At 39.4% G+C, this 16,746-nt stretch overlaps 1 protein-coding gene across 1 annotated transcript in view; it reads right to left on the reverse strand.

The window, feature by feature from the left end:
• The window catches only part of HYDIN (HYDIN axonemal central pair apparatus protein), a 389,934-nt gene that overhangs the window by 222,408 nt on the left and 150,780 nt on the right, over positions 1–16,746 (reverse strand). Inside the window, exons 13-16 of the mRNA XM_061172597.1 lie at positions 13,251–13,318; positions 5,997–6,232; positions 3,402–3,502; positions 878–1,013 (exon numbers count right to left, since the gene is read on the reverse strand). Of these exons, the coding sequence (XP_061028580.1) occupies positions 878–1,013; positions 3,402–3,502; positions 5,997–6,232; positions 13,251–13,318 (541 nt within the window). The remainder of the gene's footprint in view (positions 1–877; positions 1,014–3,401; positions 3,503–5,996; positions 6,233–13,250; positions 13,319–16,746) is intronic.

Consider the following 16,746-nt stretch of genomic DNA (forward strand, 5'->3'; position numbering starts at 1 on the left):
CACTGCTTTGATGTGTGGCTCCCTCCTTCCTTTAGCTGTGGAACACTGTGTTTCTCCGATGCAGCCGAAACCTGCCTTGGTTCTGTGGCCTCAACACTGGTCTTTTGGAAGGCCAATGGCACTATCCATTGCACCATGGAGTCACCTCACTGTTCTTTTAACTTATTTTGAACTTACAGCCAAATGAAACCCCCATTTGATTTTTTGCATGTATTTTTATTAGAGTACTACTTACAGAAATGAATTTTAAACCCAAATTCATCCTTGGTAAACTGCACCTCATTAGTCACCTTTCATTACTCTAGTCTATACAGATCTTTTTGAATCTTTTTTCCATCTGTGTTTAACGGCTTAGTCTCCCACCTAGCTAGGTGTAATGGCATGTGGGCAGATCCATTTCATAAAACATTAAGAAACAGTTCCTCCTTTCTCCTTCCTATATTATCTCTAGCTTTCCGGTCAAACAAGTTCATTTATAAATATTGCATTACCATATCTTAGTGATTCTGTTCAAGTCACAGCCATAGACATAAACAAAAACTTCTAGCTCTGCCTCATTTCCCATGCATGGTTAATGCACAGGCAATAATTTGCAGGTGCAACTTCTGCATGTTGCCCTAACTGACCCTTTCTCCTCTTTATAGAAGGCAATTTCCCTGGGAAATTAACAACTGTTTCCACCTGCAGCTGCTCACTCATACAGGTGGCAATCCAGCTGTAGCTTCATAACCCCGTCTCCAGGTTATCCCATGGTTAAAAATTAGAATTACATACAGTCATGTGCTCAGGAATATGGCTCTTTCAAAGGTCTTCTCTTTCTCACTGAAGGAATCCAACTGAAGAAAAATCAACACTGGAAAAGGATAGAGTAACTCACCTGAGGCAGGACCTGATAGCATCCTGGGAGGTCATCATGATTGACAAGCTGGATCGTTTTCTCATATGGATACTTCAGGAAGCAGCGCCCAAAGTTCACCTCTGTATTAACCACGCGGAGAGTAGGTACAATACACCTGCTCGAAGGAAGGAGTCCATTAAAGAATTCAAAAGGATGGAGGGAGAGCTTGTTTACATATGGAGGACACAGAGTCCCAAGTTAAACACATCTGTCACTGTCACACAGTAGTTTTCCTCTAATAACTACATTAATCATTTTCAAATCTTCTCTCCTGTCATCCCTCTCCCTAAGCCCCCAGTTACCACTTTTTAATCAAAAAAGGGCTAGAAGCAGGACTCCTTAAACACTGTCTTCTGTGGGTAATGACTAACATTTCCATTGTTTTTCATATTTGGCCTTCCTTTGGCAAAGAGACCCCAGAGCGCAAATTCCATAGGGTTGTGGATCTGTTTCCCTGACAAACAGGGCCAATGCCACCAGCATGAGGTCCTGACTAGCTGTGACACTTTGGACCAGTCAGAGTCCCCTGAGGACTAGCAACAGCTCGCACCATCTAAATAACGGTAATAATTCTAATTCCTATGCAGAACAGCTGCCTTGGATCAGTAGGCTCAGGCAGCTGCTCGAGCCAGCACTGGCACTGTGACGGTGGTGCTCAGTGCGGAGGGGGTGTGATGGGGGAGAGGGAGGGAGGAATGGAAGGCCTGTGTGTGCAGCTGGCCTATTATTAGGTGACTTGGGTTTTATTTTATGTCTGTTAAGTCTCAAAGTCTGCCCTGCCCTACTGCACTATCACAATATAGTGCAATGGTGAGGAGTGCTAGCGTTTGAATCAGTCAGAGCCCGGTTCCAGTACTGACCTTACCAAGTACAGCCTTGAGCAAGCTGCTCTCCCTCCCAGAGTCCCATTCTGCTCATAGGTAAAATGAAGGTAATTTTAGAGATTGATGTTAGCATCATTAACTCTTCTTAGGGAAACACAGAAGACGGTGTGAATGAAGGGTATGGCACGGAGCCGCGTGATGGCTCGGTAAGAGATGATGAACCTGTGGTAGTGGGTGTCGCCAGCCATACTGCTGGCTCTCTGGGAGAATTACCTTAGGGAGCACGTTCTAAAAGCAGCTCTTCTGTTGAGAGTCTCTGAGCAGTTCTTACAGACTGCACCAAAAGCAGTGACATGAAAGAGAGTCTTGTTGACCTCAAAGTTTGGGTTTAGCAAAAGATGAGTGTTCATTTTTAGCTAGAATGGAAGTTGTCAGTTGACCCAATGATTTCGGTAAAGCTTATCCTTTACTACTTGAAACACTGTGGCTGAGAGGACTGATAGTATTTGGGTCACAGAGAATACATGGTAGGTAACTCATAGCCTCCTAGAACCCCCCTCCCCTTTTTCTTAAAAATTCAGGATTTTCTACTGAGAGCTGCAGGGAAAAGGGGCTGGAAAGTATCAGAATAAACCCACATAGAAAATACATGCAAGACTAGACAAAAAGTCAAACTTTGGGATAGAGAGGACCAGACGAAAGAGTTTTCACTGTTTTTAAACAAACAATTAGGTCTCTGGAGGAAATACTAAGCAGATTGTGGCAAGAACTTGACCTTATTTTAGTGCCGCCCTTTGACTTCACTCAAGCCCAAGACACAGGAAATGGTGCCAGTTGTGACGGCCCCACCAACCAGCTCGGCTGCACATTCTTTAAGGTGCATCTTCCTAAGATTCATGGAAGTCCTAAATTCTAGGGATTGGAATACTGTCAGAGTTTTAATAAGTACCTTTCTCTATTTCCTTCAGATGGTATTTTCATACACACTCTCAAGTTCCAGATCTGGATATTTGTTTGCTTTGGCAAGAGTGTGGCCAATGATTTTATTTAGGATCACTGTCATCATCAGTAAGTGACATACCACCCTCGGAAAGACTGTAACTTAGTTGAGGAGACACAGTCAACAAATGGCAGAGCCAGGATCTTAACCTGACTCCAGAGCCCACTGCTGCCTCTATTAAAACGGAGAGACAAGTTGGTGATGGTTCTGAGGAGTTTATGATGTTAGCGAGGGCCTCATTTTGGGGGCCGCCGGCAGCCTCCCTTAAAGTCATAATGACAGTGTCCTGGAGCAGGGTCTTCCACTGCAGGGCTGCGAGCCTCACCCTTTCAGCTGCAGAACTCTGGGGTACTATCTTTAAAGATAAAAATAAAAAACAGCAACTGTTCACCTCTTCCTGCTAAAACCTTGTCAGTTGTATACACGGCAAGTCAGACCCATTAAAGAGCACTATTATTCTTAACACTGCAAAACACACGCATCCCTCCTCTTATATCCACCAAAGGTGCATTTGCTGTTCTAAAGCTCTGTCACTCAAATATCAGATTTAGCTTCCTCTCCCAGGAAAGCAGAACAAACGCAGTGTGAACTGGTTGTAGGCGTGCTGCCTTCTGGAGAAAGAGCCCATTACTGGCGGCTCAGGGAAGACTGGGGAAGAGAAAGCAGGTGAGTGCAATACCTCGCTGTAATTAAGAGCGCCAGCACTTCTTCCCCGATGCCCTCCACGTCTACCACCAGGGCCAGCTCGTATTTCTGCACAGTGTTGGAGCATAAGGTCACCTGGAAAGAACAAGGTGAAAAACTGCTCTTCTCAAAGGCCAGCTCTCCCTCTGCACAGGGGAGAAAGGGGCCAAGGGAGGACCACACTGATGAGTGCGGTTTCTAAGTACTTTATTAGGGGATGTATGGCGTTTTACATTTTTAGTTAAACAAGCTATGTTTCGGGGTTACTGCATGCTGAGATTTTTCAAAGGCCAGGTTAGAAACCACCAAATGGCTTTTGGTACAATAGGTTTGCTGATTTCCAAGGGGGTTGTATCAAAGGAGTCATACACCTACATGAGGGGAAACAGGGCCCTGAAGGATATGCAACATCAAACAAACTTTAATTACTGCAATTTAAATTGATCTCTACGACTCTGGGCTATATAAATTACAAAAATTCAATACACCAATAAAACACTACAGCTAGATTTCTCTTATGGCAAAATAAATGTCAGTTATAGAAATGGCATAAGAAATCAACTAGATAGCCTTTTTTTTTTTTTTTTTAACCAAAGTCTTGTCATTCCTCCCCACCTCCCATATTCATTATTAGAGAAGAAAATAAGAAGCTCCAAAGAAAGGTTAATCCAAGGACAGTATCTGGCCAGTATATTTTACCCTATGTTTTTATTTACTGTTGTGAAACTTGACATTTAGGCTTTTGAAGCCTTGTTGCAACTTTTAATTGTCTTAAAATGATTTGTACTGGAAGAGATACTTGTAAGTGTAGAAAACAGCTTCTGGCGTAGGTTACAGCTGTTCTATCTATAAATTATGCATCAGGTACTAATTAAAATTTTTTTGGTTGGAAAGGGAATTGTTGGATGCAAATTTAAGTCCACACAGACGTGGTTGAAGTGCAGATCAGGAGGGAAAACTGAGGCTTGGAGAAAGCTTTTCAAAATACAAAGGAAAAATAAAGCAAAGAGGGGGTCATCGATTTGGAAGGAAAACTTGTCAGATTTGGAGACAAGCAGCTGCCCCAGTGCACAGATTCCTGGAGTGACTCTAACCCTTGTTTATGTCTCTGAGCTATGGTTAGAACAAGTGGTTCTGGCAGAAGGCTCCTAGATAGATGCTCTGTCTTCTAAAATCTTCCTGTACTAATCTGGGAGAAGCCCCAAAAAAGGGGGGAAATGGTAGGTAACATGTAAGCTAAGCATTATTAAGTAAAAAACAAATTAACTCATTGCAGCTGCATTTCTTCCTGGGCAAGTCACAGTTAGCAACTGCTCTGATCTGAATGATTGTGTCCCCACCTCCGGCCCCAAATTCACATGCTGAAATCTTAACTCCCAATGTGATGGTATTAGGAGGTGAGGCCTTTGGGAGGTGATGAGGTCATGAGGGTGGAGCCCTCGTGAGCAGGATGAGCGCCTTTATAAAATAGGCCCCAGAGAGCTCCCTTGCCCCTTCATCACGTGAGGATACAAGGAGACGTCGGCAGTCTGCCACCTGAAAAAGGGCCTTCACCAGAACCCTACCATGCTGGCACCCTGACCTCGGACTTCCAGCTTCCAGATTGTAAAGAATAAATTTCTGATGTTTATAAGCTACCCAGTCTCTGGTATTTTGTAGTAGCAGCCCAAACAGACTGAGAGAGCAACACTGGGAAATTACAACGATGTGTGATATCAAACCTCATGGATCCGTGGAGAAGCCCTGAGAAGAGCTGAAAACTCCCAGAATAGATTTAGGATGAGTAGATTCATGGTGAGATATTATGAAGCATTAAAAGCAAATCTGGGGGATAAAACCATAGCTGAATTAAATATTCAAAGGTAATGACTAAAGAGAAAACTATAACCTTAGCTATGAAGTCTTATTTTTTTCCTTTTCCAGAAAAGATCAAATCATTTAAATTTAGCAGCCTTCAGTATTGCTAGACCTAACTGTTCGGAGAAGCAAAAGTAAGTGAGGGAAGACAGCTAAAATCTTTCTCAGTTAGCTGTGAAATAATTCTGCTGGTGGCACCGTGAGGCCATAAGCAAAGCATCACACTGTGGACCTTAATATAAAGCACTGTTAGGAATATCACATCCACATTCGCCATGAAGCCCAGATTCAGATTCAAAATATGAATAAACTGGATATCATCTGTGGCATAAATCTGGATACTTAGTAGTATAAATAATGTGAGTCTAACGCAGGACCTAATTATCAACGAGTTATTAAATATTTTTATGTTAGTATTAATAGGCGTACTATCTGTTTAGAGCAGTGGTTTCAGCAGAAATTGCTAGAATCCACTGTTCTGGTAAAGGCAATGCATTTAGATTGATGGAAACCCACTGGAGCAGTGTCAGCGCTTTTGCCCAATATATTTGATCTGGTTTCTTTTGCTTCAGTAGTTTATTTCCTTATAGAAACAGACCCACTTTTCTATGTGAATTAGAGGCACTCCCTCCCATTGACACTGGGCATATAAAGCAAACTCTAGATGTGGTCCCAATAACTATATGACAGTTCAGCTGCTTGGCCACATGTGCTGGAAGGCTGTGCACTTTACCCTGATAGCAGCAAAACCTTGGGAGCGAATGGTGCCACAGTTGGGGGTGATGGTGAATTCCTTTGGTCTCATTACGGGTACTTCATCCTTGTTCCAATATGATTTTTTGTTGTCTGAATACTGCTCACAACTTGAAATGCTTTTATGGCCAACACCATCCCCAGGTACACGCAGTTTGAAGGTCATGGGGACCAAGGAGGTATTATTGAGGGAACATATCAAGGTATGAGGAAACCCTGGAAAACAAAATGTAAGGTGAGAAATAAAAGCCCCACAAGAGCTTCCCTTTAACTTCAACCTCCCCTTGCACTGCCAAACCTCTTAAATGAATTGTCTATGCACTTCAACACTACTTGCTTAATTCCAACTCTCCCCAGTATTGTTTTCAGTTGCACAATCAATAAATGCATTTCACTCATTCATTCATTCAGTGAATACTTACTATGCATTTACTATGTAACAACAATAGACATGAAACAAACCCCTCCATCATCATCCAGACCCCTCTCTAGAGGCAGTCTCTATAATCAGTTTGCTGAGTAATATTCTAGAAGCACATTGTGCAATTAATTTTCACACAGAAATACAGATTTTTTCCCAAAGAACAGAGTTATATTTGCTCTTTTTATTTGCCAGTGTGTGAAAGGAGAAGCCTCTGCAGTTTTGCCCGCTGTGTGACCCAGAGCCTGCCAAGACATTATATAATTCATCCTAGACTCGTCTGAGGCTCATGTTCTCAGGGTCGATGACACAAAATAGAATAATAGCCTCTCCTGAGAGAGACTTTACGATCTACTTTTGAGCCAGCCAGAGACTAATACATCGGCTTTCGCCTCCCTTAGACAAACCTGCTTTTTAATGTTATTTCTAGCCCTCCTACATTCAGTTCAGGGAGACTCATGTTCCTTTCCTAGAGATGTGGATCCTACTTGCCTGGTAAACAATAAACTGAACTCTGATTTTGGATTCCCTAGGTGGCCAATGTATCTGCTACCATTTTCAGAACAAGAATGATCTACACCCATAAGAGAACAAATATGCATATTTCTACTGGATGTAAACACTTCTCTTTCTACGTTGAACACTACTGCGATAAAATACAATTGGTCTCCTGGAGTAATTACTGCCGTACTGCTGGGGATATTTTGAACCGATCTACTTCACCCCATGTCTGAGCTTTTGTCTACCTATTAGGACTGTTGGAAGAAACACATTCATGTCTCCTTTGTGATTGTGCACCTGCCAATCTACTTGGAAGAGATCTTTTATGGAAAAAGAATTGTCTGATTAAGGGCTCTTGAAAGATTATTCTTGGAAATTCCAGAGGTATTTCTAGAAAGTCAGTTTCACAATCATGTAATCGTTTCATTTGACTTTTCTGAACTTTCCCAACAATGACTCTTGTTTTACCTGACCATTTATGGGATAAATACTGTTCAAACATAGGGTGTATTATGGAAGTGGATCCTATAAAGATTCAGACAGGTCTTTCCAAACCATTGCCCAGACTACTTCCCTGAAGCGTTTTTCTGAGAATAAAGCCAACTACAACCTCCTAGCTAGAACAATTCCTTGTACAACTACTTGTAATATCCCATATTGCTTATCCAGGAGCCTGAAGAAAAGGGATATTATTTTATTAAAGCCTGAAGGCTCATTAACACAAATGTTATTCCTAGGTTTCTGGTTGCACCAAATCTGAATTACTATCCTATCTGTAGTCCAACTGAATGCAAGTAATTTACAGTGTAGACCTCTATACTCCCTTCTTTAGCACCTAGTACATAAAAAACAAACAAAAACAACACGTATGTGCCTTTTCTTGGAATAATTAACAACATGTTTGGCCAGAATGCCTCAAAGATTCAAAGAGACACCTTCATACCTCTCCTGGTACTTAAATAATGATTTAAAAGATGATAGTCTCATTGACTCTCATTCAATATGTATATTGTCACCTGACCTAGAAAGCCCCTAAGAAGAAACTAAAGGAAACTAGAGGCAAAAGATCACAAGGCTGCAAAGGAAAAATTTCATTTCTGACAAAAGGTGGTACATTATTTGGAATGTTATCTCTCTAAGAATGGACCCTAGCTAAGATGAGTGTTAAACTGATTCAGCAATACCCAAGACCAAAAATTAAATTACAATTGATAAGACTTTTTGGGATTCACGGGCTATTTTAGACAATGGATTCCTAATTTTTCTAGTAAAATAAAAATCTCCACAAAGCAAAGGGAAATGTGTTAGCAGAGCATTGTGCAAAACAGATGGTACTTTGGTAGCTGTCTACAGAAATAATTCACAATATGGGAGATCAATAAGCACAATTTGCAGAATCCATTCTGAACATAAAAAATTCAGACTTAGAAAACAAACATTACCTAAAATTGGGATCCTCTGTTCGTGTCAATGGTCTCTGGCACACCAACTATGACGTGCCCCAAAGTATGAGCTGGTCTTTGACAAAAATCTTATACCACAGGTCCCATCATAAAAGAGATGAGATAATTTCTGAATAAGAGTTGATAGGAAAATTTCTCCTCTATAACTGGGGATGTGGCTGGCTCCTGCCTTACATTCTGCTATCATATTTCAGGAAAACTGTGCAGTGAGTTGTGGGTCTAAATCATACTCCAAAGAACCTTTCAAATACAGATGGGCTGTGCCAAAATTATACAGTTAAAATATGTTGTTGTAATTGTCTGTAAATTCTTGAGATGGATTTCAGCCTTCCTATACAGAAAGGCCACTGCCATAAATGTGACTAAGACATTGTACTCTATAACTTTCCCACCTAGGGAATACCAGCCTTACATAGAAGAGTTATAAAGCATCTTACAGTGTGTTAACCATGTGATAAAAAAATTCACAATTACAATCCTTGGGAAATGTAGAACACAAAAATAGTATTTTTGATCTTAAACTGGCCAAGTTCTCTGAGGGTCTTGGAGTTCTTTGGTGAAGTTTTACTTTTGGTTCTAATGTCTATCAGACCAGGTTAGCTCCCTCTAGAACTCAGACTATTCACCCTAGGAAATAATAACTAGAAGACCCATGGGATTACAAGTCTTTTATCAATCTGAATCAAGCTTGCTTAATGCAGACATAACTACACATTGTCAAGAACCAGCTCATCTATAAGTTCAAGAAATCTTCCCCAAAAAACTCACCCTCAGAAACTCTCCCTCTTTCAACCTCAAAAATCAAAAAAATATATCAATATTCTTCTTTAGAGCCTTCTAACAACTGACCCTGTAGTTAATTAAGAGGTGAGCCTTTGGGTAAAAAGACGCCCAAAGAAACTGAATTACTGGCTGAAGACGAAAACAACTCTTACTGGAGATCTTAAATGGAAGTTTGCTAAAAAAAACCAAAACTTCCAGAAACTGATGACCTTCAGCAACAGATTGCTATTCCAAGCTCCTCAGAACAAGCAGACTCTACGTGAAATAGAAAGACTCTGCCCAAGAGTGATGGAACAAGATTTTGCTACATACCGGGCATTATTGATTCTCATACTTTCCCTTGTATACTTTCCTTCTTTATCATTCCGCCATATTATTCTCTATTTACTTTCATAAAGTCATAACAACTCTGATATCCCCTATTGTGTCTCCCTTATTGTTAATGATAACTTATTCGGGTCGAGGCTTTGCCCATGCCTACTATAATATCTTCTACCAACCTTTCTAAGAACTTTCTATGATCATGACAATTAAGCTTTGGCCCTGACTCTCCACTTTACACTCTCCTAAAGTCAATTTAAATACTACCCCTTGAGTAAAATACTGCTAGTTCATACCTGGCCATGGAAGAGACAACTATCATGTATATTTTTTGATGCTTATATTTATTTATCCCAACAACTCTAACCTCAAACCCTAACTTCTCTGTCCAAATTATCCAATGGTCAAGTTCATTGAAAGCCTGGAGCCTTCCAAATTCCTTATTCTCATTCAGCAAATTCTTGTGCCTCCTGAAAAATAGTGACTTTGCAGATACTTATCCTGCCCCTTTTGGTCTATCACCTGGCATAATACCAGTTATGACTTGGTCCGTTTTATTCTTTGACCAATCTGAGGAGTTATCAAAGCCTCAGTGTTCCTTCAGGGACAATCACCACCCAAATTCTGTAATTTAACTCTCTCATGATACTGTAAATTCAGTCAAACTAATTAATTATTAGACAGGTCATCCAACAACCAATCAAAACCTTCACAGCCATACTTTAAATATTTTAGATACCAACCAACAGTACTATTACCTCTCACCTACTTTATGGTATTTATAATATCCTAACATCATCGATCCCCACAGACCCTGATGCCAAATCCAAATCTTCATCTCTAAGCAAGTAAATGCCATGTCTCCACACTAGCCTGTAACAGATGGCTCTTCAGGAATGGGCCTTCTTGCCAATATGGGGACAATACTACCAACTTTAGTTAGCTTAATGTACTCCCCAGCTCTACAACAGTCTCTGAAAACCTCATTTAACTCCACACAATATATCTGTCATCCTGAAATAACTAAAAAAGTCCTCCAATTTCTGGCTGACTCCTGTAACAGCTGATTTCTCTTTTGAACCTGGAACTAACTATATACACTTCTTAGAGTATAGTTTCAAATAAGTAACTCTCCTAAGAACCATGTTTCTTTGTGATAGGAGGCCAATCTACCTGGAGAAATAAGTGATACTTTGTGTTGGAGTCATGAGGACTCTAGTTCCAACTCTGGAATTTGAAAATATACCATAAGATAATTTTGAAAGATTATTACAAAACTGCCCCTAACTTTGGCCATTACAGTGAAGAATCCAGAAGCACAGCAAAGTAGCTTGAATTTACTGAACCAGGTGTTTTGAAAACCTTAGATTTCCTATTGGCAAGAAAAAGGGTATGTTTTTATTAACATTTCCTGTCACAATGCAGAGAAGATTAAGGAATCCATATCCAAACTAAAAGAAAAGGCAGTTTGGGTTTTGAAGGTGGACTTAGGGGGGTAAGTTCTCATATCTCAGACTTGGGAAATCTTGGGTCATGGCTCTGTAGTGTCTTCTAGCCTCTTATATCATAAGAGTCTAGCTGCTGTATCATCAAATGGTTCAGTAAGATATTACACAAAAGGAAAATAAACTATTTCTAATTTTCACCTAAACTAGTTACCAAAACTTCTAGCTGGACCAACTATGAGGAACAGCTGTTGACTATTATCTCTATAGTGAAAGGAAACTATGAATAAATTACCCATTGATGGCCTTTCCTGTATCCTTAGGGATAAGAGAGGACCAAATGGAAGACTGTTACTGGAAAAACCTACCTAGCCTTGGAGCATGCATACATGGTTTTACCCATTGTGTGACCCAGAGCTTGCCAATATCAAATACAGCATTTTGAGTAAATCAGTGGCATCTTGGGGATATACATTTGCCATATTCCATGCAAATGTACTATTAGGGGCTTTGATGTTTTAAAATGTTTGAATTCTAGATAAAAGCATTTCAGATATTCATGGGGTTCAATAACTGGCTTATCATTGGCACAGTATTTACATTAACATGTCAGAGCTGAGCAATAGGGCACATTCTGGACAATAAGTCAGTGGAGATTTCTTGGAGTAACTGATTTGAGGTGCTTACTTTGACTTGTTTTTTCCCTCCAGGGCATACGACATAGGGCACATCTTCCAAATGTACTTGGACTGGACTTTGTGTTTAAATGCCTGTGGAAGGGTATGCTGCTGTGGGCACCAGTTGCTCAGAGCTCTCCATGGACTCAGTTTGAAGTGTTTGGAGTACACTGCATAGGTCTTTGGGTACACAAACTCCCCTCTTATTGTGCATCAGTCACAGTTACCCTTAAGTTGTAGGTCACTTTCATTTTCCTTCAAAAGAGTCTATCATTCAAATATGCCCTACAAATCTGTAACATCTCTCCAGCCATTTTCACATTCTATATGAACAGACATTCAACTTCATTTATATAGATTTTCCTATGGTATGTGCCTTACCCAATATAACGTAGATCAGGGTGGGGGCATTGTATAAATAAATATATTCTGAGAATTTTAGAAACTTTCATAACACCCAAATGTTAAAGCAACTGATAAAGGCATTATGAATCAGCTTTTTCTAAAGAACTATTTTTCCCCAAGTTAGACAGGAAGCAAGAGAACTGAAAGTCAAAATGGGAAGCAATAGAGCAAAATGGAAAGAATTATGGAATAAAGATTTAGACTAGGGTTTCTCAATTTTTTAAAGTTATCACCTCCTAAAAAGAACCACTGTGATAAATTAATTTTATATCAAGTCAAATCAGTTAATTAAATATGATTTAAATTAGACAATTTCTACCTAACAAGAGAAATTAAATACTAAGGAATAAGATTCTGTTGGGCAGGGTGGAACTTTGAAGGAACACAAACCATTGTTATATCTAAGTTTTTTCAATACCCAAGAGCCAATTTTTGCCTCTCTAGGGGCAACTCTCAACACCCAAGTTGACAGTATATGATTTAGATAGATCTCAGTTGAAATACTAATTCTGCCACTGCTGTGTGACCTTTGGGAGTTATTTAACTGTTCCAATGCTCAGTTCGTCCATCTCTAAAATGGGGACCTTAAAGAGTGCCTTCTCCTAGGATTGCTAAAACGTTTAAATGTAGTACCGCATGTAATTACTTAGCAGTAATTGGACTACAAGAAAGAACCAATTAATGGGTAATTTTGCTGCCACTGTTGTTATCATTTTTATTATTGGGGAAGTTTAGACGGGAGAAAATGACTCAGGGAAGCAATTGAGTAAAAAGACTATACAAACATATAGAAGAGTCTTCAATTTGGAGTGATAAAACACCTGAATTAAACCACCACCGAGCTCACTTTAAACCTGAGAGCATCTCTGTGGAAAGGTTGCTGTGTAGCCAAAGTGGCAAATCAGAATCTGCATATAAACAGAATGTTGAGAATGTTAAGACAGTGGAATAAAGCATAAAGCTTTCTGTTGTTCCACTGCAGGAAGAGGGGGGACAGCCATGGCCTGACAACTACTAGTATCCAGGAGACATGGCTATAACATTCACCTATAAACTAGGAAACAGCACCAAAATTCTGCAGAGGAAGAACAATTCTAGACCCTCTTAGCTATTACCCACACAAAATGGTAAGAGAAGTTCTTTGTAAACTTTCCTCCTTCCATGTGGAGGGAAAAGTAATTCTTCTCAATTTCTAATTTAAAATGGAAAAGTACTCACCAAAGGAAACATCACCAAAATGCAGAGCAGGAACATTAAAATGGAAGGTAGGTCCAATGACACAGCCTCTGGAAGTAGGAATACAAGTTAAGGGAGTGGAAAGAGAATCCAGTGAATTCAAGGTAACAATCAAGAAGTGGGTAGAGGTAAGTACTGAAAACCATAATTTAGCATTAAATCAATTACAGCATCATCTTGGACTTAAGGAAACTGTGAGATGATGGTCTAGCCCAATGGTTCTTAGAATTCCTTTTCCACTCTCAAACCTTTGGGTTTTAGCAAACGATGTTATGGTTAACTTACCACCATATTGCTATCAATGATGAGGCAGAGCAGACACATCACTGAACTAATGGCACAAAATGTTAATGTGGATGAGACACATATCATGAAAATTTATTAACTCAGGCAAGAAAAAAATTGTAGGTTTAATCATATAATAGACATCAAAGACTATCAATGATACCAGTATTCCTTGGCCCACACCTTTATAAAACTGTTTTAATCCAGTTCCTACCACCAACTAGCTGTGATCTTGGCCAATCACTTTACCTCTGTAGGCCTCAGTTTCTTTTCCTAACGTACGAAAGAGAAGACTGGAACAGGTGGCCTTTAAGGACTCTTTAACTGTTGTTGTTCTGTTTCCCTCTCATACAAGACTCATGATCTTGGAGTGACACTCTAGCTTAAAATAAATAATAGAGAGATTCTACAGTTTCTAACTGACTTCAGGTGTGGTAGATAGCATAATGGTCCCCAAAGATGTCTATGTGCTAATCCCCACAATCTGTGAATATATTAGGTTACATGGCAAAGGGTAATTAAGGTGGCAGAAGGAATTAAGTTTGCTAATTAACTGATCTTAAGATAAGGGGATTAGCCTGAATTATCCAGGTGGGCTCAATGTAATCACAAAGGTCTAATTTTAAATTAGAACACAGGGGCAGAAAGGAGGTAGGAGTGAGGCAATGCGAGAAGGACTCAACCAGCCTTTGCTGGCTTTGAAGATAGAGGAGGCAGACCATGAGCCAAGGACCGTGGGCAGCTTCAAAAAGCTGAACAAGGTTAGGAGATGAATTCTCCCCTAGAGCTTCCAGAAAGAAACACAGCCCTGGCCAACACCTTGATTTTAGCGCAGTAAGACCTGTGTTGGACTTTAGATCTACAGAACTGTAAAATAATAAATCTGTATTGTTTTAAGCTACTATGTTTGTGGTAATTTATTACAGCAGCAATAGAAAACCAATATATCAGATATTTGTTTATTCTTGTCTTTCTCCATGGTCCATGTCCCTAAAATCTCTAGACCAAAGGTAAGAACTGAAATAATTCCCCATCTATGTGCTAAGCTTTTAAAAGTTATAGACACAAATACCAGAAACCCCACTAAGCATGAGTCTCTGGCTGTTGAAAGCCTGGGAGGAGAGATGACAACAAAGACTCAATGCAGCAAGTTTCAATTCTAAAAGCCTTTCCCAGGACCATCTATTCTATTTCATGCTAATGATCCAAAGTGGTTTCAAAAGGAGCAGCTGGTATTTAGCAAGGAATTAGGATCCAGCTGAGATAAGTCAAAGGAGCCTACAGATTAGATACTTGATTTGTAAAAGAAGTTTTTTGGGGGGGGGGCAAAGAAACAAATAGATCAAAAGTGTCTGAAATGCAGAAAAGCCTAAAGAAATAAGAAAGATCACAAAACTGCACAAAGCAGTCATTTAATCAGTGCAGTAGAAAAAAACCAGAGTTAAATCACATTTGTTCAAAGGCACAGGTAACTAGGGGAACTGCAGCGGAATACCAACTGGACTTAGATATTGTCACGTTCATTCAAACAGGGATCCTGAACATTAGGGCAGTCTCTGCCAAGATGGTGCCCTCCATCAATGCAATGGTCTGTTAAAATTAGAATTTTAAAGACTAAGAGAGTGATTGAATTATGATGTTATGTGAAACGGGTTGAATGCGAAATATGCTATAGTTAAACTGTATAAAGTCACATATGTAAAAATAGGAGGGAACAAAATTGTTCATGGGTAATTTTAAAAATCACATTAACTTTACAGTGTTGTTTATCCAACCACTTAAAATACTGTGTCATGCAGCTGGAGAAAGCAATAGAAACAGCAACTGTTCTGATCTTTCAAGGCATACTAGCCAAAATTATGTGGTACTAAGGAAAGAAGATTACCCAACAATAAAAGAATAAGAAACAAAATTACAGAATCCACAATATTAACTTTATAGAGACTTCTTGGACCATAAGGCCCAAGAAAGAGTTCCTGGCAAAGTCGTAAGTAAAATCAGTATTACTGCGTGGAGCTGGAAATAAATAATAAATTATACATGTGTTTCACCCTTTATCATTAGACATTTATTTGTGACACTAGATATTTGCCAAGTTTTCAAAATTACTGTTTGTGGTTTGAAGTGCTAGAACACTTTGGACAAATGCAATTCAGACAAGAATATTTCTCTTAGCAATCTGTGATTAGTTTTAGGATGAACATAAGCATTCTTTCCACAGTCAGACTTTCCTTTCCTTTGAAAGAAACAAGGAATGAACATCCAAAATAAGAAAGTGGCATGGGAGTGGTGTGAATGGTAAGGTGCAGAGGATAAAACAAGAGACTTAACCTCCACAGAGCACCTGGAGTATTAACTAGTCCAAGTTTACTTGCAAGTTCCTAGGAGATTCCTAAATCCTATTATTCACAGTGGAAAAACCAAGTAGACCCTAACCTATTCAGACATTGCTAGTGACATGCATTACTAGTTTGGGATCTCTAGGAGAAGAGATCAGAGGTTTAAAAAATTCACCCATGAAATGAATGAATTATAGGCTCCTGGAAATTAAAAAAAATAACAGCCTCATTGAAATATAATTCACATGCTATACAATTCACCCATTTAAAGTGTATAAGTCAATGGTTTTTGTATAGTATTCACATATATGTGCAACCACCACCTGCGTTAACTTTAGAACATTCCCGTCACCTCAAAAAGAAACCCCATATCCTTTAACTATCACCCTCTATCTCCCACCTCCACCCCTGGCCCTAAGCAACCACTAATCTACTTCCTATCCATATACAGATTTTCTCTCTCTGGACATTTCACATAAATGGAATCATACAATATATGGTCTTTTGTGACTGGCTTCTTTCACTTGTCATAGCGTTTTCAAGGTTCATTCATTGTACCATGTTGTAGCATGTACATCCTTTCTTTCTTTTTTCATTCCTTTTTATGCTCTTAATAACATTCCATTGTGTGGATAGACCACATTTTGTTTATTCATTCATCAGTTGGTAGACACTTGGATTATTTCCACCTTTTGGCTACTATGAATAATGCTGTAATAAACATTCATGTACAAGTTTTTGTATGGATTTATATTTTCATTTTTCTTGGGTATGTATCTAGGAATGGAATTGCTGGGTCATATGGTAACTCAATGTTTACTTGAGAAAACCTGTCAGACTGTTTTCCAAAGTGG

This window comes from Eubalaena glacialis, chromosome 18 (genome assembly GCF_028564815.1).
Source record: "Eubalaena glacialis isolate mEubGla1 chromosome 18, mEubGla1.1.hap2.+ XY, whole genome shotgun sequence".
Taxonomy (NCBI): Eukaryota; Metazoa; Chordata; class Mammalia; order Artiodactyla; family Balaenidae; genus Eubalaena; species Eubalaena glacialis.